The sequence below is a fragment of the Oculina patagonica genome, chromosome 2 (genome assembly GCF_052425735.1).
Source record: "Oculina patagonica isolate OP01 chromosome 2, crgOcupat, whole genome shotgun sequence".
Classification (NCBI taxonomy): Eukaryota; Metazoa; Cnidaria; class Anthozoa; order Scleractinia; family Oculinidae; genus Oculina; species Oculina patagonica.
In genome coordinates, this window is record NC_135759.1 from 43271394 (window position 1) to 43299388 (window position 27995).

The 27995-nt window shown below is 38.5% G+C and overlaps 2 protein-coding genes and 1 non-coding gene across 3 annotated transcripts; 2 read left to right on the top strand and 1 right to left on the bottom strand.

The window, feature by feature from the left end:
* Positions 1-541: 541 nt before the first annotated feature.
* LOC144644747 (ephrin-B2-like) lies at positions 542-6673 on the top strand. The gene is made up of 5 exons (XM_078504267.1): positions 542-1080; positions 2221-2522; positions 3451-3552; positions 4652-4804; positions 5561-6673. Exons 1-5 carry the CDS (start codon positions 938-940, stop codon positions 5719-5721), a joined length of 861 nt encoding a protein of 286 aa, XP_078360393.1. The 5' UTR covers positions 542-937; the 3' UTR covers positions 5722-6673.
* Positions 6674-13406: 6733 nt separating this feature from the next.
* On the top strand, positions 13407-23862 carry LOC144644748 (uncharacterized). The gene is made up of 5 exons (XM_078504268.1): positions 13407-14002; positions 20156-20460; positions 21014-21115; positions 21730-22023; positions 22133-23862. The coding sequence occupies exons 1-5, from the start codon at positions 13893-13895 to the stop codon at positions 22372-22374; spliced, it is 1053 nt and encodes a 350-aa protein (XP_078360394.1). The 5' UTR covers positions 13407-13892; the 3' UTR covers positions 22375-23862.
* Positions 23863-24140: 278 nt separating this feature from the next.
* Positions 24141-24333, bottom strand: LOC144644953 (small nucleolar RNA U3). Its single transcript, XR_013569219.1, has one exon. It is a non-coding gene; the product is annotated as a small nucleolar RNA U3 (small nucleolar RNA).
* Between the last annotated feature and the right edge of the window lie 3662 nt (positions 24334-27995).

The window sequence follows — 27995 nt, forward strand, 5'->3', positions numbered from 1 at the left end:
TCCTGAGATCTAAAATTTTGAAGTTTCTCCTAAAAGTTTAAATTTTTTCAAATCATTGTACGCATCAGGGTTGGCTAGAGTTCATGGAGAAAACACGTGCTACTCGCACGTGTCACGTGACTTTTCCAGCTTTCCAGTTCTTATACTTTGATGGGTCAGTTCTACCACTCTTTATCAGTTGCTGCTACAATAATGGAATCAAACAAATTCCCAATCGTTAGTCAACAAGTTTTGACCATCTTCTTGACATAAATGGTTACCACGGCAACAGTGTAACATGTATAAAACACCATTAATTTTAGCTTTCAGTGCTAATAAATTTAAAAAACTAGCTTGGCGACCCCCATTTTTTGAAATTGAGTTACGATCAGCATGAAATGATAAACTTTTTGCAAAGTTAAAGAGAATTCTATCTAGGAGGTTCAGAGCTTCCTTAAAATTTGAAAATTTAATCATCATCTTGTTATTATCCGTTGTTGTCATCATCGTCATAATTATCGTAACCAGGTCAAAATCCGTATACTAAGGTTGACACATTGTAGATCCTACGATTGCGCTTGATTTTTTTCGTACATGGTTTATGCGACGGTTGGCGGCCAATGCGACCCACTCCCATCATTCCCAGTCCCCTCTCCCGGGAAAATAGAATCGAAATTAAGGAAGATTTTGTTTCAGCACTAAAGTATACCGAAATATACATTCCTGAAACGGAAACAGCTTCCAAGAAACAAAATTGACAAATGTTTCCTGTTTTTCATTGCTTTAACAAGCAAACAAGGAAAAACGTAGTACTGCACTTACATTACGTTAGGAAAGCAGTTTAACGTCAAGTTGATGGTCTAACTGATTTCGAAACATTACTCCGAGAGTAACACATATATAGAGGCAATCACTCAATGAAAAGGGATTTACTGGTTTAAAATCTACGAGGCGAGCGATGTCAAAGAATTGTACGAGTATTGGAAGAACTGATGGAAAATATTTAAGAGTGTTGCTTGTTGCTATCATACTTATGTGGAGTGACCATTGCGGAAAAGCGGAAATCTATCCCACGATTTTTTGGACGCCACACAATCCAGTGTAAGTTTATTTCACTTTTTATACATAACATGACTGTTGATACTGGTGTAAAATAAGGATTTACCGATAGGATCTAACGTTAAGTACATTTTTTCTGCATTCATTTTTTGGACTGATTTGCATCGCCTTTAGGTGTTCTGATATTTCAGCTGGGTTTCGCTACAAAAGAATGCCTGAGAGATATTTAGAGGTTTTTACAACCTGCGGAAGAAGGATCGAAACACTTAGCTTTTTTATGTAATTTTAGCTTCAATTACAAATAACGCCACCTCCATGTCGAAATTGAAAGCCTTCTGCTTGTTAAGGCGAATAAAACGATATATGAAGAAACAGGTTTGGGGTCGATAAAAACAGTCTTAAATAATGAAAAGTACGTTTCGTTAGGAGAGCAGGTTATATTCAATAATGACACACGACGCAAGTTGTATTTATCTCGGTTTTCAACCGTTTTAGTCAAACTGTTGTCGTTGTGGTTTGATCCACCTGCTAAGAATTATACTTGAATAATAATTATATCGATTACACAGAAAATAAATTATCTGTAATTAATTAATTGGAAAAGTAAAGGCGTTTCTTCTTAGCCGAAGCATGGCTCGTGCTTTATTATTGAATAAAACTGAACCAAATTATGGAATTTCGAAATGGTAGTTTTGTCAAGTTATAGCAGAAAAAGAATCCAAACAACAGCGTTTTTCTTGAAGCTTTGGTTAGTATGTAATTTCGTTTCAACCTGACCGCTATTTAACCTGAATGCGTTATTTAGTCATAAGTTGGCCGCGAGTTTGTGTTAAACGGTTTGAATACTGGGCTTTTGTTTGTAAATGTAAATATGTAAATGTTGTTTATAGTGGTCATGCACTTAGCTTCGAGATAGCTATTTTACAGGCATGGCACTGAAACAGAGGAAACAAATATGCTAAATGAACATAACGTGATTAAAAATCTCAACTGGCAGGAGGCAGACCAGTTGGCTATATCAAAGCGTGACCGAGGATTTGAACTCGGGACGACCGAGAAAAATTATTTTTCTTTCTTTTGCTTTTTAAGTTCCCACGAGCCGGTAAAATGTATGTTTGTTTTCCTAGAGTCTTATGACGCCATTTCAAAGTTAACAGAATTCGAAATAATAATTTGTTGCAGTTTCTTGGAAACGAGTCACGAGCTGAAAGTTTTCCCGTACACCCGGCTGCACATCGTGTGTCCAAACCCATGGACAATACTAACAACGCTGAAAGCTCAAGTAGCAGTGAGCGAGCTCTACGAAAATATCTGGAGAGTGGATGAGTCTAGCTACAAGACGTGTTCGATAGGATCAGCAGCAGCTCGGCCGGCGCTCATGTTATGTGATTCCCCAAAGAAGGTTCAGTATATTACGTTTGAGTTTCAATATCCTGCTCTATCATCAACAACTTATCCACCTGGAAAGGAATTTTTCTTTATAGGTAAGAGGATAATATTTCAAAAGCTGAAAATGGCATCATTAGTGTTTATCAGTACTCGAAACAAATTATTTACACTCATTAATCTAGTTGTATTGATCGTTGCCAAGTCTTGGACTGATCTTTCATGATTCCCCGCAGGCTCTTCTAATGCATAAGGGAAGTACCTTTTTATGAAACCGAAAATTAAGCTCATTTCAATATGAAAGGTTTTTACTCGAAGGCTGCAAGTTTGAAACTGCTGCCAGAGAATGGTCACGGAAATTCCCTCTTACTGTATGACAAACAGTTTGAAAATTGTTGGGACAATCGCCTAAAAAAATTGCCTTTTCCTTAAAAAAAAAAACAAGAAAAAGTCGCTCATATATTCGAAAAAGGAACAGATTTATGTTTCATTCTAACCCCCCTTTCCCATACAAAGTTGTTGTTTAACTGACTGAATGTAATGTCCACAGCCTAAAACAAAACCGAAGTTCATTTTATCATGCACATTCGATTAACGCAATATATCTACTATCAAATCAAGCTTCAATTTTCTTTTGGTTACATCATTATTTTATTTTTATTATCATTTTGATCATTACATGTTAGTTGTACGCTTTTGCAATACTGTATGTATTCATGGTAATGCAAATAAAGCTAGTTGTTGTTGACAAGGGGGAAAGAGGTGATGCAAAGTACAATGTTTGAAATTTGTAAAACTGCTCTCTTATACTAGAGTTTCTGAGCTCTATTTTAAAACTGGTTGTAGATAAAATAACATAACAAAGGCAAAATGATATTAAAGTCACCTAAAAAAACTTTCTCTTTCTGCGACGTCATGGAAAAGATCTAGAGCATATGCATTTAGTGGAACTAGGCCAACAGAAATCAACACGACTGGTTTTGCGCGAATCTCGCACTTTTTAATTTCTTTTTCCATGACCTACAGCCACATCAAATGGGTCGAGGAACTCACTAAATTCAACTTCTGGTGGACACTGCTCTACGCATAACATGAGATTTAAAGTGTATGTGTGTAGGAATAGACAAGGTAGGTCAATAAAAGCAACGCAATTCTGTCCACTGTCTTTTGGTATTAACCTAACTATATGAACGCTATCACTTTGTCGGTACTGATGAAATACGAATTGACCATAACAAACAACTGCAAGCAAGGCTGATCATACTACGTGAAAAATAGGCTTTGCGAGACAACACCACGACTGGAACCGATACAGCAGGATTGCAACCGCGGACAGCTGTTTCGTTCTTATTGGAACTCATCAGCGCGGTGTAGCGAATCTAAATGACGCCAGCCCAAAGGCCAACGCAAATAAATTGCCCAATAACCCGTACACTGTATCAAGTTCCATATACGTTTACAATTACACACACATCATTTATATTGGAGAAAGAGTAAAACATAAAAAAAACGATAACTAGTCTTTTTGTTGTCATCATCATCATCATTTTCTCATCGTTGACGTTATCGTTAACCTGATTATCAATCAATCAATTAATTTATTAATGTCATGGCGCGGGATGAGGTTGCCCTCTATATCCGAGCCAGAGGCTCATGTTAAAAGCGCATGACAATAATTAAAATGCATTATATAAACAATAGAAACTAGTATAAGTGAAAATAATCTTCGTCATCATTATCATTACCAGGTTTTACTATTATCTGCATTAACATAATCATCATAAATTTAGCACGGCACCGTTGCATTTCGTTGGTAAAAGGCGGAAAACAGGGAGAGCGGTGTTTGATGGTTAGGCACGAGTGCAGCAGGCCCACAACCCCCTGCGCACCGCGCTCTAACTAAGGAGGGACGCCTGGGAACGAGGCAGCCTTATCACCATATTCATCATCACCATTATCATCATCGTTATCATCATCATCATCGTCATCAATTAACATCTTCTGCATCTTCTTCGTCAAATCTATCATTATCACCATGAGCTGATTAGCATCGGTTATTCCAGCTTTTTTGCCTCTATTAAGAAAAAGTGGCAGAAATCCTTAGAAACTACTTGCAATTAGCAATTTCTGAATGTCAGTTCTACCTTGTTTCTTTTCTTTTGCTTGTTGAATATATGTAAATTTAATAGATGTAACAGAACATCCCCTGGCGATCTTTTCGTTTCAGATTCAAGATGCAGTGTTTCTACAGAAAACACCGGACAGACACGTAAGCCAGCTCAAGTTCCTAAACAAAATGATAAAGTCTCTTCTTCGGCATCATTCAGTGAGCGCAATGGCACTGCCGTCATATCTCAATCTTGCAACAACACTGTCTTCGGTAAGTGTGCCGTTACGCGTAGTCACGCGGAGAGATGCCTTACGTTACATCCCAGATGACGTGACTAAAGAGTATCATTAATCGATGAAGGATTGATTCTTGTTTTGTTTATTTGATTTTTTAGATTTTTTGAAAAACTACCTTGTAATTAAATAAGTTTCAAGACAAGTTTAAGGGTAGGCTTTTCGCTCCGTCCACCCCTCTCGGCTCCTAGTGTATACGAAGCTACCGAAAACTTAGAATTATCTATCTGCGTAAAAGAAACACTCAAGAGGTTTAATGAAGTATAGTTTTGGAGAGAATTGAAACTAGGCTTTAAGTACCCGCACGGCCTACAGGGATTTGTGGTTTTATTATCCTCTTATAATGCGCAAAAAAGTATTCTAAAAGAAATCAAGTTTGTGGAATCCTCTAGTCGTTCGCCACAAAATCGAGATTAAAGCCCCCCAACCGACCTCCCCCAACCTCGTTCCCAGGGCTTTTCCCTTGGTAAATTACGAAGGGAAAAGCCCTGGGAACGAGGTTGTAAAGCTCTCGCTTTAGCCACGCTCAATGGGAATACGGGCCTTTTTCATCGTCACTTTTATCTTTGCGGTTCAAATTTGATTAAAAATCAGGAAAAAGGAAATCCCTCGTACCAGGGTAGAATAATTTTTTAAGATGTGCACCTCGCGACGTAACTTCTTTAAAAGGATTTATAATACATCAGCAAAATATTGCAATTTATCTAACTGTTGATTCTCCTCTTTTTAACAGCACCAAAACCCGATGCCGAGACATTCCACAAAGCCAAGATTTTTATTTGCACTGTGGCCATCTTGGCGTCTGTTGCATTTCTGTCCATCGCTTTAAATGTTATCCTTTTATGGCAAAAACATAAGCAAGAACCGAGAAAGCGAACGGAAAGCGCATCATGAAGTGTTGCGACTTTCCCCATGCCTTTATTATTTTTCTCGTGAGTGACGACTGGGAACTAGTCAGAAGAAAAGCCTGCACGGAGTAGGAAGTACTTAATGTGAAGTGGGTTAGGCTGTTCATAATTTGCTCCATGAAAAGATCTCCAAACCCCTGGCCCTGACCGCTATACCGTCATTATACCGGTACTCGGACTGTCATTTCAGTGTTCTCATCAGTTAAAAATAAAAAATAAACTTTGTTTTTGTTTTTCTTATTTCGCCCACATTTCATTCCGCCATTGACTTGAGCATTCCAGAAAAGGGGGAAACTGTTGTCATTGACGTCTAAGGTATGATCGGTGGGAGAATCGCTAGCCGATCATATCTTAAATTAAATATGAGGGGAAAATAAAACTATGGATAGTTTAAAGTCTTTCTAGTATCAATGATAAAACCAATTTTAAGGGTAAAGGGTACTTAGGCATTTGGGTTCCCAGTGTCTGAACACAGCACCACGTTTTGGCAGTGCCCAGTCTCCCCAGGCACCAGTGGTCAGGCATCAAGTGTGTACGAGGTCCCAGCCCACATGCGTCTTCACAGATCTCATTGTTACTTTTGGCTCTTAGTTTTGTCTAAGTAGTGCAGTTGTTTTAACAATAGTTCCCGCGGCGGACTAGGCCTTTCTCGATTATGCTAGCATTTTTTTCGGCATTTTTTTGGGAAAACGAGCATTTTTTTCGTTTTTTCTTCAAAAAAGAATTGCTAGCATTTTCTGTCACTTTTCATGACTGTGATCCAGATTTTCAGCACTCAGAACTCAGAAGGATAAATAATCCTACAGTTTCACAATTTTGATTACATAATTTGATTGTTTTCTGTCTGTTTCGACTGTTTGTGCGTTGTGTTACTTGTGTGTGTGTTTTTTTATTTTTTTAAAAAATAATAATAATTTTTTTTATATATTTTTTTATTTTTTTTATAAACAAACAATTATTAAGTACCACCTGTTGTTGATATGAGCATATAATGTGAGAGTTTGTACGTTTTGTTTGAAATAAAACAAAGCATTTTTTGAATTCAAGTGGCATTTTTTAAGGAAATCAGGCATTATTTTAGCATTTTTTGGCTTTATGCGAGAATTTCTAGTAGCATTAAATGCCAGTTTTACTAGCATAATCGAGAAAGGCCTACGGCGGACACCATATAGTGTTCTTGTCGACCTTAGCTTAGATAATTAGACCTCCTTGAAACTTAAAGCTAGGTTTTCTTTAAAAAAAAAAATGCATGTCTCCCTCCTTTCTTGTTATGCTATTTGTTCTTGTTGTCGGTTAGTCGTTATTTGCAACATTTATACACGCTTTGCAGTTATGTTTTGGTTTTACGGTTTGCTCCTTCCGGGCCTCACGGTCCGAGAACCCACAGTTTGATAGGCATGAGCGTTAAAGCTTTCATTTGTTTTGCAGTCGTTTTAGAAATATTACATCGTGATGTTGATAGCTTTCTTCCGTTCATTTCCGACCGGAAAAGAACTTGATTCGTGAAACGGACATACTTTTGGAAGTGTATCGCTCTTTATGAAAAACATTTTTTTTTCTTTTTTCAAAATAATAAGTTATCGTAATCTATAATTCTTTACCTTTAACCCGGGCTTTTTTCTCATGTTTCTCGGGGTTTTTGTTTAATGCCTGACTGTATAGCAGCGAAAACGAGTGATGTTAACTTGGAAGAATACTGCCTGTCTTGCCTTTCTTGTAACAATTAGGTCAGTTTTGTTTAACTGCTTCGATTGTATTAGATTGTATTAGATATGTAGTAGATATTTAATACGATTAAAAAATCTCTAATAGACGATATTGTCAGAAACTATTCTGATTTTAGTTCTTTAGATACCGATCACAAAATTGAATTTCTTTTTAATAATATAGATGTCTTTCTCTGTAAAAAATTAGGATACTTCATTCACAAAGGTTTTACACTAAGAAATGAATCGACCGTCGCAACAATGCTCGAGTAACTATTTTTGCGCTGGTAAGTTTGTTTGCCGGTGTATAAGCTGCATGCTTAGCAGTATTCCCAACACCAACTCAGCAACGCGGCTTCTTCTGATTAATATATCATACCTAGCTATATACTGAAATAACAGACATGTTTGGGTTTCTTGCGAGAACTGGGTGGCTCTATCTCAACAAGGCACTTGATCACAGAACCAAAACATACCAACTGGTCGCAGGAAAGCAAACGAAGACCAACCAATCATGATAGGGGGATTTCATGAATGTTAACTTCATGTTTCGTGGAGGTCTTAGCCAAGGTTAAAAAAAGAAAACCCCAAACACGTTTAAAGCCAAACTACCTTATTACATGAAACTTTCGCGACACGTTAATTTCGCGAATCTCGCGATTCCAAAAAAATCGCGAAATTAAAGTGACGCGAACAATAAGTGTCGCGAACAAAACATGGCGCGAAAATTAGGTGACTCACATTATGTCATAGCCTGCGTTGCAGACGAACAAAACCCCGGATATAACCGGGGTTTTGTTCGTCTGCAACGCAGGCTAATTATGTCAATAATCAAGAAAAAATAGGTTTAGTACCACTGAAGGAAGGAATTTTCAATGTAAATGGAAGTTGTCGTAAATTAACTCAAGAACAATAAATAACTCATGCACGTACCAGCATGACCTACTTGTAGACATTGTGAGAACTGCTCTATTGTTGCTATTTCCGAGAATTAGTCTCGCCCTTGCGTTTTTGTTAATTTTGACGTTATTGTTCCTTTGATGAAGTCGTTTTATTTAATTCAAGGGCATGTTAAATAATATTGCCAAGGAAATGTAAATTGTGTCTTAGGGCCGAATCGCACTAGCGGACAAGTTTTAAATGTCATAACATTTTTTACAAAAACAAAATTGTCGCGACAAGTCAGAGACATTTTGAAGAAAACAAAAGGTGTAATTATTAGTACAATAGCTCTGCACGTGCTTCTGCCATCCCTGTACATTTCTCAGCACGGCCGTCTTGGGCAAACATCAAATATGCAGTACAACGCGGTAAAAAAATCTAAAACAATTGGCATTTAAAGTACGCGTTCTCATGCAGGAGAATAATGAGTCGTCTCAAGATAACTTTTTCTTTTCTCATTCTTACATTTGGCCGAAACAATTTACTTATAAATATGCTTTGCCTCTCGCGAAAAGATTTTGCGGCTGGATTACGATAGTGAGAGCCAGCCACATCACGGTGCATACTATCCCAACAACTTTTGAGTGCGTGTTGTTTTTCGGTGCAATTTGGGCCAAACACAATAGCCAATCAACAACGTATTGTTATCTAGCATTACGAGGGGCATGGGAAAGCGACTTGTCATGAAAAGTCCTGCCTTGAGGCAGGACTTCGGCCCCTTTGATGATTTGTCCGTTTTGACAAAATTTGCCGTTGTCCAACAAGTCGTTCGCACTTGTTTTTGCAATTGTTTGACAACATCTATCGCGCGTGCAACGCGGGCCAATCATAAGACAACTGCTTCTTTGTTTTCCTGAAATGTTGGACAAGTTCTAGGTCTCAAAAAACGCACTCGCACTTGTTTTCTGTAACAAGTGACACGTTAATGATGAAATCTACCAATTGTTACAAAATTTGTCCGCTAGTGCGATTCGGCCCTTAGCCAAAAACGCGAAATTAAAGTGATTTAAAATACAAAATTTTCGCAAAATCGCGAAATTTAAGTGTCGCGAAATATGCCCATCTCAAAATCGCGAAATTAATTAACGTGTTGCGAAAATTTCATGTAATAAGGTGAGTATTATACTGGAGAAACAGGAGAGATGTCTGCCGCGAGGATTACACACGTGGACTGCCATTGTCCTGGCATTGTCCAACAGACCGACCTCCGATCACGGTGTCCTGCAATGGACAAAAATTGCAAAATTAGAGTATTTGGCTTCTCAACATTTTAATATATGGAATATTCTTGATTAGCTATGATTGGCTGTTTTTATGCTAGAGACGATAATGTCGTCAGACGACTTTAACGTCTAAGACTTTAAAGGCGTCTGGTATAAAAACGGGACGCCTTTAGTAGATCGACAGCTATTCAGAAAAAAAAATTAAAAAAGACTGGGTTCGACACTCGGAGGACACTGGACAGGAAGACGTAAAGCCATCAGGCGTTAAAGGCGTCTGTCTTATTTACTTTTTTCATACTAGTTAACGACGTCTCGTTTTTATACTAGACGGCTTTAACGTCTGAGACGTTAAAGCTGTCCGATAAGAGCGTCGTTGAGACGCTCTTACGAAAAGACATTAAAGCCATCAGACGTTAAAGGCGTCTGTCTTATTTACCGTTTTTATACTAGACGTTAATGTCGTCTCGAGACAGCTTTAACGTCTAAGACAGCTTTAACGTCTCTAGCATAAAAACGGCCATTAGTTAAGAATAGACTGATCAGTAGAGCAATTTCTTTCATGAAAATTAAAGAACAATATTATATTAAGATGAAGTATCAGATTACAAAAATGAAATTACACTTTAAGTGTAGCTATTTACGTCACGCTTAACTTTATCCAATCATCTCACTGCACGCAGGAAGTCTAACTGCAAACATTGATCTTACTTTCCTTCCTGTGCCGGAAAAGTGGCGGCGTTCTTTTCCGATCGCAGGAAGGAAAAATTTGAAATAGGAGACGTCTGTAGTTACACGGGGACAATACGTTTATCGCAAGATCTTCTCCCATATATATCCTTGTGAAGCAACGAAGCTCATAACCAAGCCTCGATTTCTGTCAGATTTGTGAGGGAGCTCGGAGTGGACTTTTCGATTTTATAAAGGCAAACAAAATCAAAGTTATTGTTTTATTTTCTTTTTTTAATTTCTTTTCACACTTATCTTGATAAACATTTGATCCTTTTCCGCAATAGTTCCTGCGGAAAAACAAACGAACGTTTCCGGCAACTGGTCTGGCCTGCAAAATTTGCAAGGTCCGTTCTTTAGCTTTGGCCAAGCGAAACAGTAGACGTTGGGGGTGGAAGCAGAATCACTGGACTGGATTCCTGTCTTGTTTTTTCGATATTCATGATTCATTTTTCACTCTTTTCATCCAGTTTTCAAAATTATCAGTTTCTGTTGTTTTTCGCTAACAGGGTGGTTGCGCATTTCGGTTCCATGTCAACAGAGACTCCTTTTTTATGGCATGGAATTATGCCAGAAATCGATGAAAAATATCTTTAGTCGTCACATTATTTCTAAAATATTCACTGTGTGTAACATACTTAATCACAGTAAAGTTAGTACGGGATGAAGATGTGAAGCCAGGGGTGCATTCACGTTTTCGGCATTGTTTTCCTATAGGGGGGTCCCCCGGAAAATTGTGAATAGCTCGGGAATGCTATTTCAGGTCACTTTTGGGATATATTTGTTAAGATTTAGTAATAAATAAACCACTGATTGATTGGTCACACGACACATCTCCCGGCTGCGCTGTCGCTCGCCGCTTTCTGGGGCGTGTTTTTTTTTTTTGCTTGGGGGGGTCCGCCGCCGGGTTTATTTAGTAATAAGACCTATCAGTTTAATGTTTGCTACATTCCACCTTCACAAGCCTCCAATATCGTTAGACGCATTCATTTTTTATTCATGATTGTTTTAGCCATCTCCGTTATGGCCGTTATTCATGATTCCCACGTTTTAAACACAAATAGAATTATGTTCCCTATTGATGGTTCAAGATTCCGCTTCCACCTCCGAAATAGACAAAGAAAACAACAATTCCCCAAGTCTAAAGCACGATCGAATAGAAATAAAGCTTTTTAAGTGGTGCAGGTTAACTGTCCGGCAGTGTATGGGAGAACTTGAGAGAATCAGGATGAATGTTGATATCAGCTCAGCTGATTTAAATACTAAATTCTGACGTACAAATATTCAGTGATAAAATCTTAAGAGGATCTTTGGTGCTGATCCAAATAATATTTTGGGCACCAATGGCTTAATATGAGGGGCGGGCTTAGATTTGAAGTAGGCCAAGCCCCGAAACTGCTCCTGGTAAACAAAAACAAAAATACTGTCAAAGAGTGTCAGTTCGTAGACAAAGATTCATTCAAAACGATTTGAAATAGTTCCCTATTTTTGGTGGTGGTGGTGGTGGGGGGGGGGGGGGGGGAGTCAATTATTTTATTGCATTTTTAAGGAAATCAGGAACTTTCCACGGTTTTCGAATTAAGGGATAGCTCAGGCTCTGCTTCTGAGCCCCTCCACGGGTCCTATACGTAGGGTTTGGGAGACAGTGTAACGTCAGGCTTTCAGAAAAACTTTACCTCATATCAAACACAAATGTACATAACTTTGTACAAAAACATCCGAAGCCTTTTTGGCGCACGGTGTGGGGGTAGGGGAGGGGTGACTGGTGGGGTTGTCAATTCGGTCTTTTGGAAGCAAATTTTTCGCTGCGAAAAATTAATAAAGGAAAGATGTAAAATAGTTACGCACAACTTTTATTTTTTGCACTATCGCACGATTAAACCTCTATCCATTTGGACACCTTTTCTTTTCTATCTCTGTAATTTGATACTTTAGTTGAAGGATTTCAGAATTAGGGTACGCGGGAAAAGCGATCCCATATGAAGTTTTCAACAGGATCATTTTCAGGAGCACTGCTATAAATAACATCGAAATTAAAACTGATCAACAAATCATTTATCAAGCTGCCAGTGTTTTGCGTGAATTCTAAACAGATTGCATGACAACTCTATCGATCATAATTTCAGCAGAAAACATGAAAGCCCAACCGTTCTTCTAAACTAATTCAAAACGCAGCAGGGAATATAAAGCCACGCAGTGATGTAGCAAAGAAATTTATGAGATCAATTTTCTTTTCTCCTCCGTTGCTTTAGAATAAAAGCTTGCACTAAACGCTCTAAAGATATGGAACTTTTGATTACACGCAATGTTTTTATGTCTGTAGCTTTTCAGACTACAAATGTCTCACTGTTTGGGCTTGAATACAAGTTCCCGACAGTTGTTTCACTGAGTTTTAAACTGAGCTCCCTGAAGTTTCTCACCAAGATATTTTTACAACCGGGCATTTCAATTGCAACATTTGTTACCTATTTCTAATATTTCTGGGCATGAGTTTACTTGTAGTATGCTCTGTATGCTGTATTCGCCTAAACCATTGAATGCTTGCGCGCGAAAAACAGAATCTTCTTGCTCGGATAAAGGTTTCACCAATTAGGATGAAACTTTCTAGAATTAAATATTCCTCTTTGGTTTCCGGAGCAATTGAGACAATTGAGGCCAACAGATACATTCCATGTGCTTCGTGGGCAGTAAAGTAATGGTGTATTCAGCAGGGGGGCTTACAAATAATAATAATTTCGTTCAAGCTTAATGCACACCAAATGGAACAACTCGATATACAAATGATTTGGTTAAAAAGGTCATCCATCGCTTGCTTGAGCTAACGTTTCAAACAAATCTAACACATGTTCTGTAGTAGTCTTTAAGCAGACTTCGTGGTTGCTTCCTTGTCATGATTTTTTTTAAGATTTTTCATTTGGAATGTTATGCGCGAGTTTTGTTGGGCGTAAGTAATAAAATGATGGAGAGAGGGGAGGGCAAGTGCGATTGAGATAATTCAGGGGTGGGGGGAAAGGTTGGTTGTAAATCAACATCTGTCTACTCAAGTTTTCAACGCCTCTCATACGCACGAATGAATGAGTGGTTTTGCGTTTCAAAGGGCTGATGTTGTCAAGTGCAGTTAAGTATTAAACAAGATTCGAGCAGGACACACAGAGAAACGCGAGCAAGACCTCGTCAAGTTCCAATCTGCGTGCGGGAAAGGTTCATTAGAATTTCAAAGGGCTGGTTTTTGTGGTGAGAGGTAACACGCGAAGGTTGTGTGCTGGCACGCTGAATACAACACGGTTACATGTCAACAACTGCTCAATGTTCAACGTTTTGACCATATTGGTATGCAGTGAGCTGTAATGACAGTCTAATATTCGTCGATGAAAACACTTCTATTTGTGGCAAGAGGATTAAAAGAACCAAAGGGTTTCCGGTGCGCTAACGTCGTTGGGGAGGTAGCTGTGAAATATTTGTCTCTCCAGCCGTTGTGAAACGGAACTAAGGGAAAAACCACTGTGCCGTAAAGACATTTCACTTCACATGGCTGGCGTGATCTGACGCAAACCTACACGATGCATCGCAAACCGTTCTCCGTCCTGTTTTTGGCTCAAATTGTGGTGTTTTTCCAAGTTTTGGAGTGTGCTGTGTATCCAACGATCCACTGGTCTCCTCAAAATCCACTGTAAGTCAACATTTTCCTTCCTCATTTGTGGGTAATAATTTAATAAGATTACGCGCTGTGACTCAAAGGATGTTTTCGATAAGGTCGTTATTGCTCAGTGGCTTCACAGTTGTCCGTATCTCGTGTTTTTCATGCCTGTCTTGTAAGATTCTCACGGTTTTAACTTCTGACACCAGTTGATTGTACTCCCTATAGAAATAGCTAAATTTTCTATTGTTTCCCGACGTAATTACGTGTTTGTGCGGTGCTTTTATGATGTACGCTCGCAGGACAATCAATGTTATCAGCAAGATCGATCGTGTTCGAGGAAATTACTCCGTAAACTTATTGGCGGTTTTGTTATCTTCAAATGTGTCGAAAGTAACTGATAACAGGCTTGGCGGAGACTTCTGAACTAACGCTATCGCGATTGTATTTCTACAGCGCTTGTTGTGGATGACCAATTTATTCCCTAGCGTAAATGAAGCTATTTCGTAGCGCAATTGTTTATTTTCATTATCGAGATGGCAATATTGCAGTGTCTGAGGCGATTTTTACGAGTCTTCAGCGTAAATTACGCAACAGACTCGTTGTGAAATCTTTCTACCCGGTGGCTTCTCTTTGCAGCCATGTTAGTTTTTGTTTGCTTTCTTTCATGTTGCGTTGTTTACATTGGCCTTGCTTCGCTTTGCGTCCCCGGAGCAAAATATGGTGCATTAAATGTTTTACGCTTGATATATTTTATTAGCCTTTCTTGAAATTAGAATGATATTAGTTTGACACGTAATAAATCAAGATTCGATAACTGACCCTTGCAACTTCGTGGGCCTACGCCAGCGCAAAGCTAAGCATGTTGATATGTTACGAGCGACGCGCCTTAAGAAAATGGGATGTCTTTGTAACGAAAATATTGTAATGAAGACAGCATTCCTAAATAATGGATGTGTACATAGTTAGCTTTGAACACTAGAGATTTTTAATTTACAAGCTCTTTTAATTTAGTGAATACCACATAATAAAAGTCATGTTTTGGTCGCAAACAGATTTAAAGTGAACGACAATCTTTGGCTTTCAAACTTGTCAAGAGCGAGGGAAACCTAGGCGAACCAAAGCAGTTTTTGTTCAAAGTACGTTTAAGCGCCGTTTTAATGTTACAATGCTAAGGACACAAACCGTGAACTTTATTTGCTTATTTCATATCCTCAGATCAATTTTTCTTTAACCGCTTGACATAATTTCTCAACTCACTGTTGGCCGTCGTGGTTTTAAACAAAAGCGAGTGACCCATTCAATTGTAAGGGCTGACCCAACACAAATTAAGTTTAATCAATGTGCGTTCTCTTTAACAAAAGACATGCCAGCGAAGCTCGGTCCATGGAGCGCTAAATGACGAGTATTGATTACCTTGGCATAAGAGACAAAAGCCAAACGTTTGACTTCGGATTTTAGGATTTGTCTTTTGAGGTAATCTTGTTTGCCGAAAAATTAAGTCTGCGAACTCTAGGAATTTGAAATCCCCACATGTTTTTTCAGTTAATTCTGTTGTTTCTTAGGATAACAAAGTTGATTTGTCGACAACCCTTAATTATGACGGAAAAAGGATCATGTTTCAAAGCGAAAACTCACATGATAACGTGGAAAATAGCAAAATATTATAGGAAGAAGTCGGAAACAGAATGAAAGTTGTTTTGACTCGTATTAAGCTAAACGTCAAGGGAGATAAAAAGAGATTTGGATAAAAACACTTGAAAAGCATAACCTTAAAACCTAATAATAAGGTGATGGACAAAATAAATGAGTGTTTGTGGTAACCCGAAAACCCTATTTCGACCCTATTTGATATCGATTTAAATTCCCAAAGAAAGAATTTGACTTGTCAGTGATGAACTAATGAAATGTATCGGGCGATATAAGCAATCATATATTTGTTTTCAAACCTTGCCAATATTGCAGTCTTTTTTTAGCGCGAAGTTAAATAGAAGTGTTTTTTTCCCTCTCTCTTTCAGAAAGTTCGGAAAGTTGTGAGGGGCGAATACTCTTAACGACGGCGGAATTTGTCGTACTATAGATTTTTCAGCGCTTTTCTAAACAGAGTACACAAATGAAAAGAGCTTTGAAATGAGTTTTGGCTGTAAACACTTATGATGTTAATCGATCTTTCAAAGGAACGTTGAGCCTACGGCAACAAGCGAAACAAGAGATGTTTGTTTCCATGAAATTCTGCCGCATTTTAAAACAAAATGAAGAAAACAGGAAGAGAAGAGTTGATTGAAATGTTGCATAAGTTTGTCTTTGTCCATCACCGCGCTCAAAATGTAATAAAAATGTCTGGGTTTAGTGGGTGTCAGATTTGTCTGATAAAGCCTGTCCAAAGCTTATGTCTTAACCGGAGTTCCGTCTGCTACAGTGCGAATGAAATTTATCCTTGGTGAGGTCATGTACAGGTTGTATAAAAGGGGTTGAATTACAGAAATACCTTCACGAAATACAAAATCACGATAAACAACTTTTCTAGCTTCAGTTTTCAAGGACCACTATTGGCTTTGCGATGAATTAACTGAAATTCTCGTAGGATGAATGAAGTTTTGCACAATTTACAATTTCGTGCGTTCTGCGTTAATATTTTCTACTTATCTGACAGGATTAGAATATAATAAAACTTTTCCTATAGCTTGAAAAAGGTCACATGTACGTTAATTCCTTAAGCTTAGTTTTAAAGATGGCTTTTCCGTGTTGAAAGCGAACCGTGAGTCGTAGATATCGCCGCGATTCTCTTGAGAATCGTACTGTTGCGAAAGCGTTCTCGGGGTATCAATATTAGAAGATCTGGCTGATTCTCTTTTCCTCTCTTTTTTTGGTCAAAATCATGCTCACAATTATTAAAATATATATAAATTTTTCAATAATGTTTGGGTGGAGAGATATTTATCGCGGTTTCCTCTCTTCAGCTCAACACCTATCTTAGAATATAACTTTAACTGAGGCTTTTAGCAAACATAATATATGTATCTGATTCCTTAACTCATAAGATATTGCAATTTGCTTCCATTTGCCTTTTACGTTTATATCAGCGCTTTCAACAACCAACTTAACAGAAGATCGAACTATAAATATCTCACGCGCGCCAAAAACGACTGAGTTATTTTCGCGCATAGCAGTCTTTACGTTGTCGCATTCAACTGGGTTTATTTAGAAACATTTCAAAGGCAAATCTCTGGGTATTGGAGAGCCCCAATGACCCTTAAAACCAAGCAGTAGAAGATAAAATCACATGATAATGATCTGTTTTACGAGATATCTGTCATAGCTTGATTAAAGGGTAATACTGGATTTCACATAAATACTATTTTTGGTTACCGCCATCTGTTTTCATTTAGGAGGTATTAATTTGTCTGAGAATTTGACAAATCTATAACCCCATGTACAGTTTCAAGCTAGGGAGGCAAAAAAATTCCAAGGATTTCAAAACTACGGTAATGAATCATCGCAAATTCTTGTTGTGCGGGGGTTTTGAGCAGAAGTTTGGACGAGAAAAAATATCTTAAGTCTTGCGGCTGTTTCTATTTTCATCCTACTTTTTTGGTCTGACAGTGAGGTTTTTATAGCTTTTTTTAAGTTTATTTACGTGAAGAGCTTTAACAAGTTGGCCGTCATTGAAAGGGAGCGAAAAATATTACCTTTTTTTTTCCTTTCTCGGCAAAAGACACCGAAGGATTCGTGAAGGAATCTCAATATATTCATGAATGGAAAATGTTTACGTTTATTCCACAGGTGTTGTTATATACGGATAGCGGCACATCACATCACGCAAGTTAGCCGCAAATTTGGTTTTCTTTCGATTCCGAATGCAACAATATCAAACGTGATTTATTTTTACCCAGTCATTCTTTTTTCTTATTCTTCTGGAAAATTCAATTTAACATATACAAGTTTGTATACGGCCACACAATGCCCCTGTTTTCGCATTGTCGGAGTATTGTTGGCATTACTTGTAAATGTTTTTGCGGCCGACTTTAAGTGTCCCTAATAAAATACTGTCAGCCGATTATTTCCGAATACAAGATTAAAAGAAATCTATGAATGAATTGACGCAATCATTTTAATATTGATTTCCTGTAATTGTTTGAATTTCTTTTAAGTTTTGTCTGTTGTTGGCTGCGTTGCGGTTTCTCCGTAGCGTCTAGTGGAAAACACACTTTCCTGGAAATTTCCTTTTTCAGCCATGCAATAGTTTTTTTCGGCAAGCCTGTTTTCCGGATTGATAAGGGGCTGGGTTGTTCTCCAAGGTTGAAGACGGTAAAGCCGCCTCGTTGAACTGATTTTATTAAATTATCGGTTTCTATTCAACAAAGATATTCAGAAGTATTAATCATATGTACCCACTTGAATCACGCCCAGTAGCCAAGGTGTTATAAAAACAACAGGAAACCCCCAGGACTGTTGAATGGTTTTCTGTCTCACGCGAGAAAAGGACACAACAAAAACAACGCGCCTTGTGTATTTATGGTCGTGTATTTGTCTGAAAATAGGAACGCCCAGACGAAAGCATCTGTTTTTTCAGTCAATTCATCGATGGGGCATGTAATTTTTAGACATCAAAATATCTTTTTTCCTCTGAAATTGTATACAAGTCGTCTCTTTTTGTCTCCCGCGTTGGATTTTCAACACTACCGTCTTGTAGCAACTTATGGAATTAATTAATTAATTACTGTAGTCATGCGATGAATAGCTGGCATTCACGCACATCACAGAATGAAAGATATGACGCGAATGAAAATTGTGTTAAAGATGCGACAGAGAAATTACGCATAGATAGTTTAAACCTTCGGGTACGCGATGAATGATTATTTCAAGAAACCGTGTTTATGTTCGCCGGGAACACAACCGTGGAAAATGGCTTTTATTGCTTAGAATAAGCAGCCGTTTAAGACTGAGTTATGAAAACAGTGTTTTGCTAATATTTCCTGACGTTAACCTGAAGTATATTTGACGTACATGCTGACAAGTTGTTTGCGTAAAAAATCTCATAAGTGGAAGAAGTGGGTCCTCTTTATGACAGCTCACAAACAACCCCTCCACCTCCACCCACAACCCCTCCTTTCGTCTCTCTCTCTCCATCTAGAAAGATTTATTGATGACATTGTTGTACTGCTCGCAAAAGTTTGGGATTTTCCGTTTTGTGTACGAAAGTGAGCCGTTCATAGGCGTTTTAAAGTTTTTACTTGTGAGAAACGACTTCAGTGATCAACAACGTTATTTTAATCTCATCGCCAACGTTCCGAACGTTCTTCATACTTATCGTGCACTTGTAGTCACCAACTCTTGAGTAAGAAGTTCGTCAGAATGAACACGAAATAGCTCTTCATTCCCCTTCATCTAACATCCTACGCGCTGCAAAACAATTTAAACTCAATTGTGGTGGTCGTGAATCTTTTATGTCTCTTTTTTTTCTGTGATCGATCGTGCTTGTACATTTTATTTTACCCAGTGGTCACTTTTGGGCGTAAGATATTGTCCGGAGAAAATGCTTGTAGAATCGCGTGTTAAACTCCGCCGTGTTTTTGTTGTTTTTCTTTCTGCTTGGGTTTGGTCAAGAGTTCTTGGCTGCCCATTTCCGTAAATGCTTATCACTTTTCTTACAATATCGCCTTATCGTAACGCAATATTGTAAGCGTTATTAGCGCGCCTCGCTAAAGCCTGGTTCTCATATACTCGCCCCGATCGTTTCTATCGCCTCTGTCACTTCAAAAAAGTTACTTGCGATCGGGGCCATTATACTGAGAACATTACACGGGCAATCGCTAACTGTCTGCGGTGATTGGGGCGATCACGATCGCTTGGATCGCCCGTGTTTTATCCTTCTAGCTCCTCTTTCCCTTCTTCGCCGTAAAACTGTAATAACTGAGCAAATAGGAGGCCACGAGTTTTGCTCTTTCTTTGAAGGCTACCATTCTGTTGAATCTAGGGCTAAAATGATTGTTTTTCACGGGTCTTTGCTTATACCAGGCGATAGGGACGATCATATCAATCTCTTCTATCGCCTACGATCGTCTCAGAATTTGCAACTACGATCGATGCGATAGAAACGATCGGAGCGATCATATGAGAACCAGGCTTAAGCAGTTCAGCTCTGCTCGATGCTTATTCTCATCATTCACTTTATTTTCGTTTCAGGTTTGACAATGACAACAATATACTTTACGTTCTTCCGATGTCTAAAATTCACATCGTGTGTCCAAACCCGACGACTATCATGAAAAAAGTACAAGATAACAACGATATAGACAAACTCTACCAAAACCTATGGATCGTGTCGCGTGAGAGCTACGAGCGGTGTAACACGGACTATACTCAGGGGAGTAGGCTGTTACTACGGTGCATCACCCCCCTGATGCTGAAGTATTACACTCTGGTATTTCAGAGGTACAGCGCTGTTTCAAGTCAAGTTTTTATCCCAGGAAAAGAATATTATTTTATTGGTACGTATTCCATAGAGTAGAAAGCCATTTTAGCTTGTCTTCTTTTATAGCAGCCTTGTTTGCAGCGCTTCTCTTTACATAAGCTATACAAATGTATTTATTCGTTGAGAACTTGCATGTACCTTTCTGTTGACCACATTTCAGTTTGTTTTATTTAAGCTTTGAATGTTACACCAGTTTCTTAGTAAAATAAAATCAATTTCAGCTGTTCAACTTTTACAATACGTATTCCCTATTGCCTTTCCAATATGAGGGTCCTGAAGGAAGGAGGGGATATAAATTCCATTTCTCAGCCATAATTTTGTGCAATTCTTATTTCCCAGCGTACTTTTTGCCCAAATTCCAGTTTCATTTCCATTTTTCGTTTGCAATTCTCAATCCAATGAGCCAAATGCCATTTCCTAGTAAGAAAAAACCCGTTGACAAATTGCAGTCATCATTTTACCCTCAAGCCCCTCCAATATTATTTTCTTCATTGTATAACTATTATTTTTAAAGCTTCAGATAGTTTAGAGAATTTTCAGAGTAACAGTTTATCTGTTGAAATTTGCAGCAACTTCAGATGGTTCCCGAGGATCAGTTTACAGTAAATCAGGAGGAAACTGCCGGAAAAGCAACATGAAACTACGGATATTTGTGTGTAAAGACGCTCAAGGTTAGTAACACCTCAAAATAAATTGTTTGCTTCTTCCTAAATAGTTATGGTATATGACTATATCTTGGGAGTTGATGGGGGGGGGGGGGGAGCTTTATTGTGCTTTTAGGTTAGGCTGTGTTTTGACAAATTTATGATTAGGAGAAAGTGGCACTGCCCAAACCTCGTTTCCAGGACCTCCCTCCTTTTCCTCCCTTGTCGTGAGTGGCCCTGGGAACGAGGTTGGCACTGTCCAACGTATCATATTTTTTTTGTGCCTTCACATGTGAACCGGTCCATCGAGAAAAGGCTTTGGCATGCAAAACAAACAAATCGTTCTCACCTTAAAACTAAACGATACTCAGTGTTCTGAACGCTAATATTGGGGCAGGTACTCCCTTATTACAAATGTTTCTTTTTGTAATAAAATGAAGGCGTTTATTGCAATTAAAATCCCCTGTCAAAATTATAGGCGGCGTTGACGGGGAGGGGCCTTAACCAAGAATCGGGTCCCTCGTGTAAGATTACCTCTTATATATCCGGTTTGTCTTGACGTCCACTATTAAATTAACAATATCTGCTCTTTAAATTGTTTTGATTTCATCTCAAATACCATGCTCTATTTCTTTATAAAGATCCACGGTGCAACCGAAAGCTTTCAACCGCAGCAACAAGAATGGCAACCACTGCTTCAATGGAAGAATCTACAATTTCATCTACAACTACAAAGTCAACAGCTTTCCATACCACAAATTCAACTACAACGACGCATGCGCCAACGGAGAAGATCACGTGGCCAACAACGTCATCTACCAGTGAATCAACCAGCAGCACGGTCACGTGGACAACGGAAGCCATTTCAAAGTCAGTGACGTCTGCGCTCTCAGGAGTTCCAGTTATGTCTAGGCAGAGAAACCCTTTAAATGCGGGTAAATATAGCAGTGAACCCTTCCAAACAACAAACGTTGTTCAAAATGTTTTCATTTAGAGTGAATAGCTCCTTTACGCTTGATTAACAGTCTTTCGTTATTTCTGCAGTTTCAGGTCTCAACTGGACAATCATGATTCCTTTAGCGGCCTGCTTTCTTCTCTCTCTCATGGTAAACTTTATCTTATTTTGCCGCCTGAAAAAACGACAGCAGGAGTACGACTTAGACGAAAAGGAACATAAAATAATGGAAGCTTCTACAGTGAAGCCTTTAGAGAAGTCGAGAATTGAGGCACGGGTAGACAAAACTTGGTTATTATGTAGAAGATCAGCAGATGTAACCGAAGTATGAGGTTTTGCCCTAAAGTGATGGTGAAGACGTAAATTACGACAGAGCAGAAAGCCTCAGGTGAGGACCATGAATGGGTTTTGTGCCGTTTGAAGACGCACATGGTCATCTGCAGCAAAATGGAATGAATGCGGGCACCAGAATGTCGGCACGTGGAGTATCCTCTAGTACAGCAAGTCAGCTTCAAAAAGCAGAACTTACATCCTTTCTGTTCTTTCATTTGTCTAGTTATTACTTTCGTAACTTTTATACTTATTGTTAACCGACGCCTGCATAGAAGTCCGCAAGGGGAATTAAGCTGAAAAACTCTTAATTCTAAATGAAATCACACTTAATAATTTCGTATCGGACTACTTAGCAATAACATTCAATTCGTTGAGTTTCTCGGTAATTTTGTTACAATAACATCCCGCAACGCAGCAAAATAAGACTAGGAATCGGACAGTACGTATAGAGGCTTCAGACGTTGTTGTACGCCATCAGTCGCTGCTTGTTTCACATCATTTCTAGATAGGAAGCTTCTATATTATTTATTCAATTTGTCACTCCATAAACTTTGGAGAGACTGCGCGCCACCTTTTAACACAAAGATTTCTGTGCTGGATTGCTTGGGAAGTCATCAACCAATCACAATTCATGCTGGCTACCTAGAACGGTCCCAGAAATCCTAGCGCCGAAAGCTAGTGCTTGGTCTCTCAGAAGATTCTTGGTTGGTGATATATTATTCCTTTCGGTCTTGTTGGCTCCGTGCATTTCTTTCAATGAAAGAACTCTGTCATTACTTTCTTAAGAAGAAAATTTGAAGCGATTGTGTGTCGTGTCGATTATTGGAAGTGATATTGTGGCGTTTTTTGGTCGTTAAGATACTATTTTTAAAAGTAGAACAGTTTTTTAGAATGTTAGAAAGCAAAGTTTTCCAGAAGTTAGAAGAAAACTTGATTGCAGAGATTATCACATCAGTGATTTTTGTTAAAAATCTATCAAAATTATTAGAAAAATGAACATGATTTGTGCTCAATCCAAATAGAACGTTAAGTCAAAGCAGCCCAAAGAATTTAAAATTCAGAAAAAAAAAAAAAAAAAAAATAAGGGGGCACGGACACGGTGGTCATGCCGAACAGAACAAATGCCTTTATGATAAGAAACAATACCGTAGGACTTTTACAATTAAATGTGACGATTAGCTTGTTGCGTAGCAACCACGCTGACCGAAAAACGGGCGCCGTATTTCGAGATGTATTGTTTCTTGTTGCAAAGGCTGGATAGCGTTTGATTAGGTGATTCAATGAAACGTAATCAGGTCGCCGTTTTCTCCGTCTTCTGACTTTGTGTTATTTTATATATACATATTTGAAAACAGATAGTCTATTATAACGCTGTAAATAATCTATTTAATGAAGATGAATATTTTGAAGTGCGACGTTGAATTTGAATAAATGTTATATGTTTAGACATTTGCACTTGGCAAAATAAAGTTTAGCACTGGTTTTACGCTGGCCTCAAGACTGTCTCTTGAAGCGTTGTACATTGCTTTCATAAAGTTAACGAGAAATTTAGTTACACAGTTTCTTTTCATTTGGGTATTACGGAAACTGGCAGGCTCATTTTCCGACTCCACAAAAAGAAAATGTGTACAGTATTGTATATTTTTCGCATTGTCGTTATACGGCTCTATTAACTTTTCAGACTTTACACTTTTACAAAAGAGTAGTATCTAATAGTTTTAAAAGCATGATGTAACCTTGTTTTCCGGTAACTAAGAAACCCGAACCGCTCAGAATGCGATCACCTCCTCCAGTTCTCCACTAAAGGAGGAAAAATAACGGTCATCAATCGCCGCCGACAGATTGCCGTGAAGACAAAGTCGGCTGAACGCTTTGCATCGTCATCACGGGTGTTGTCTTTGTTAGGGTTCAAAGACGAGACGCGTACTACAGAAACGATCACAGTAAGTTTTTTTTTGGTAGCGGGTGAAAGCGAAGTGCAATCAGTGACACTCGCTAACCGGGAAGAGGGTCCACTAGCACGTCAAAAACAAAGCAACGAGCTCAGCCTCCACAAAACGCTGCAAGGAAAGGTCCGCAATCAGTTTTAATAGTTTATATTCAGACATTACTTGTGGCATCGGTGACTACAGAGCGTACGTTTCTGCCCTCACAACTACATTACGGACACACCGGACACTAATAAAAACATTTTGGGAAATTTGAGTAGGAGGATGCCGCCCAAGGGGGGGGGGGGGGTGCGCTTGGCTTGGGTACGATAAGAAACCCCACGTTTCAAAATGCTCCGCCGCCTCTGTACTGCTCACTTTTGAGAAGCAGTGAACTATCGATTGTTATAAACAATCAAGTCAACTTTCTAATACTACTGTTGTCCCAATTTGTAGGGTTTTACTTAACTAAGCTATTTTAAACAGCTTTCTTATCTCAACAACAACAAGCTTTATTTGCATGACTGTAAATTTGTTACAATATTGCAAAAGCGTAAACTTATTAAGTAATAATAATAATAATAAAAATAATAAAATAATAACATAGTAAAAAAAACAAAATAAAATGATTACATATAAAATTAATTACATTGATAGTATTTTGTTACGTAAATCAAAACAAGATGATATAAATTTAATCAATTGCATGGTCACAAAATAATCGGAAGAATTCATTAATTCTAAAATCAAGTCAGGCACTGGTAGCCGGCTGACATTTAAGATGATAGGTTGTATTTTCTTGTAAAAGTTATCTCTTATCGTTGTATATTTGGAACAATAAAAGAGAAAATGAATTTCATCTTCGGTTTTATTACAATCACAGACCGGGCAGAGCCTATTATGTCTGGCGTATTGTTATATCTGCCTAGTTCGATCATTAACTTATCTCAATTACTGGTGTCACCTTACCTCGACTCTCCATAAGGCGGACATCTCTCTAAGACGGACAGTTTGGGCCGGTCCCGATGGTGTCCGTCTTAGAGAGTGTTGACTGTACATAACATTTCCTGCAAATTCTGTTGCACAACATCCGGTTGTGTTCAAAGTAATTTTAACGGGAAAAGACTAAAGGATTCTTGAACTGACTGACGGAGTAGCAAGTAGGAACGCATTCTCGTCCCCATAGCCCTTTCGTTTCTCTTAGCCGGCTTGGCACGAGAAAACGGAGGGCTCTGGGGACATAGGATTTTTGAATTAATTCGAATTTTTTTGATTGGCTGTTTGGAACAAAGAATTCTTAAATGGAAGTCGAACACGTAACGACTCTCTCATACATTCTTTCGAAACGTCATGACTGCATACATGAAGACCGGAAGTCCTAGAATCTAGGACTGGAAAATCCTGTGTCCCCAGACCCAGAGCCCTTTGTTTCCTCGTGCCAAGGCCCAGCCGGCTAAGAGAAACGAATGTGCCGTTGTGGTTCTGTCCTATCTGGCGAACCAGTCCTATGACGTAATGTGATATCATGAGCCAATCATATCACGCGTTCTATCTAGTAACACGCAGCATAAGACTGGTAACTAAACTCTGTTGCAGTTCGGTCTTTGAGCGAAGTTGTTTTTTCGACGGGTAGGGGCAGGGAAGCAATATTTGACTTTGTTTTGACTCTGTACGAAAATATGCAGCGGCCATTTGCAATAATTGCGTTTACCCTCACAAGATTTCTATGACAAATCGACAGCTTACTGTACTTTCTGTTTTTCAAATTCAATAAAAATGTTCGAGTGGATCGAAGATTTATATGGTTGCTTTGCGAACTGCGTGTTTCCGTCCAGCCAATACTCCGCACTTTGATTTATCCTCAAATCAAGATCATTCAATAGTCCTGAAACGTAGAGGCAAATAAGATCCCTGAGAAGCAGTGCAACCAATTTTAATTTCGGTGCTGTAAATAACTACCACTCAATCTACGCTTTTACTTTGTTCCCAATCTTGTCACTAGCACGATCGAAAGCTGGTTCGCGACGTTGACTAGTTCTTTTGGATAAGGCTTCTCCCGTGTATTTATTATTTATTTCAGGAATGTTCTTGCCGAGTATATTGTATGGCTCGAGTGCTTTTCTAACTGTTCCTGGTTCGTTTTGATTTAAAAATCGATTGAAAAAGCAGAACTGGCATGAGCGAAACACCACTGAAACTACTGAAAGCGCTTTGTGGCCTAATTAGACCTAATTAGACTCTAATTAAAACACCACAGAGCGCTTTGTGGCCTAATCAAAACACCACAGAGCGCTTTGTGGCCTAACCAAAACACCACAGAGCGCTTTGTGGCCTATTCGAAACACCACAGAGCGCTTTGTGGTGTTTTATTTTAAAAAGCTAACATTAAAATCTTGATGTCTCGTTGAATCGCAGATATCTCACGGCTAATTTTTGAAAAAACAAAATTTTTTCGATTTTTTACCCCACAAAGCGCTTTGTGGCCTATTCAAAACACCGCAAAGCGCTTTGTGGCCTATTCAAAACACCGCAAAGCGCTTTGTGGCCTATTCAAAACACCGCAAAGCGCTTTGTGGCCTATATTCGAAACACCACAAAGCGCTTTGTGGCCTATTTTCGTTGTCATTATTGTAGCGATTCCGGTATGGTTCGCTGTCGTTCAATGGTCAGTTAAGTTATTAAGCAATTTTTGACTGGCTCGTTCTTTTACGATTACTGTTTGAGTAGTGTGAAAGTTTGAAATAGTCGGAGATAATTTTAATAATGTACATATGGGGCTCTGCGGGAAATATTACCAGGAGGTTAATTAGGCGGTTACTTTTAAAGAAATCTCTGAAATGAACCAATCGGAAAGCTTAAGTTTAACATTATTTGAGATTTTTTTAGCTATAGAGTGTTCATTATTTCCTTTTTTCGGGGGGGGGGGGGGGGCTGGCTGTACCTTCAACAACAGAAAAACTTAAATGACCCCCCCCTCCCTCCCAAACAGAAACTTCAAAACTTTTATGACCCCCCAATCCTTTATTATATGCAAACAATTTATTATAAACAATTCATTATAAATGGCAGTATTAGCATTTAGAGAGAAAAAAATTTGCTTAATTTTACTTGGCTAAAGCTTGCTTGAACCACCAAGGAAAAAAAAATCTATAAATTACAAATAAAACATTCAAGTTAAAAATCTAGGATTCGACCCATGGTCATGCATTATGCTGGATACATCCTAGTACCCAGGGTCTCTGTTCCCTTTGACCAGACTCGAGGTATAAAAATGTGCTGGATATGAAAAGGCTCAGATGGTTATTCAATAAAGTGTGAATAAATAGCCTTCGTAATATTGTGGGTCCATGAAAATAAGAAAACTTTCATGACCCCCTACTATCTTGAAACTCTAATGAACCCCCCTCCTTAAAAGACACGCCTTAGGCTTTTCTGCCCCCCTAATAATTAAGCTATCCCCCCGCCCCCAAAAAATAATTAATTAATAATGAACAATCCGTTAGAAGCTAGGAATGTCACTGAATCTCCAATAGATTAAAAAATGACAACTAATACAATTGGCGTTCCCAGGATCGGCTGGAACTATTTAAACTGTTTTAACCGAAATACCTATAAAGTGAAAGCAGAAGTAAGTATGTAGTATCAACTACATATCGCATGTTTTGGTTGGGGAATTTTTAAGGAAGTTATA

What these genes read in the sequence shown, in the direction of transcription:
- LOC144644747 (XM_078504267.1), top strand. Translation starts at nt 938, where the DNA reads ATGTCAAAGAATTGTACGAGTATTGGAAGAACTGATGGAAAATATTTA. An exon ending in TGGACGCCACACAATCCAGT is followed by an intron (nt 1,081 to 2,220) that starts GTAAGTTTATTT and finishes AATTTGTTGCAG; the next exon opens with TTTCTTGGAAACGAGTCACG. An exon ending in AAAGGAATTTTTCTTTATAG is followed by an intron (nt 2,523 to 3,450) that starts GTAAGAGGATAA and finishes CATGACCTACAG; the next exon opens with CCACATCAAATGGGTCGAGG.
- LOC144644748 (XM_078504268.1), top strand. Translation starts at nt 13,893, where the DNA reads ATGCATCGCAAACCGTTCTCCGTCCTGTTTTTGGCTCAAATTGTGGTG. An exon ending in TGGTCTCCTCAAAATCCACT is followed by an intron (nt 14,003 to 20,155) that starts GTAAGTCAACAT and finishes TTTTCGTTTCAG; the next exon opens with GTTTGACAATGACAACAATA. An exon ending in GAGAAACCCTTTAAATGCGG is followed by an intron (nt 22,024 to 22,132) that starts GTAAATATAGCA and finishes TTATTTCTGCAG; the next exon opens with TTTCAGGTCTCAACTGGACA.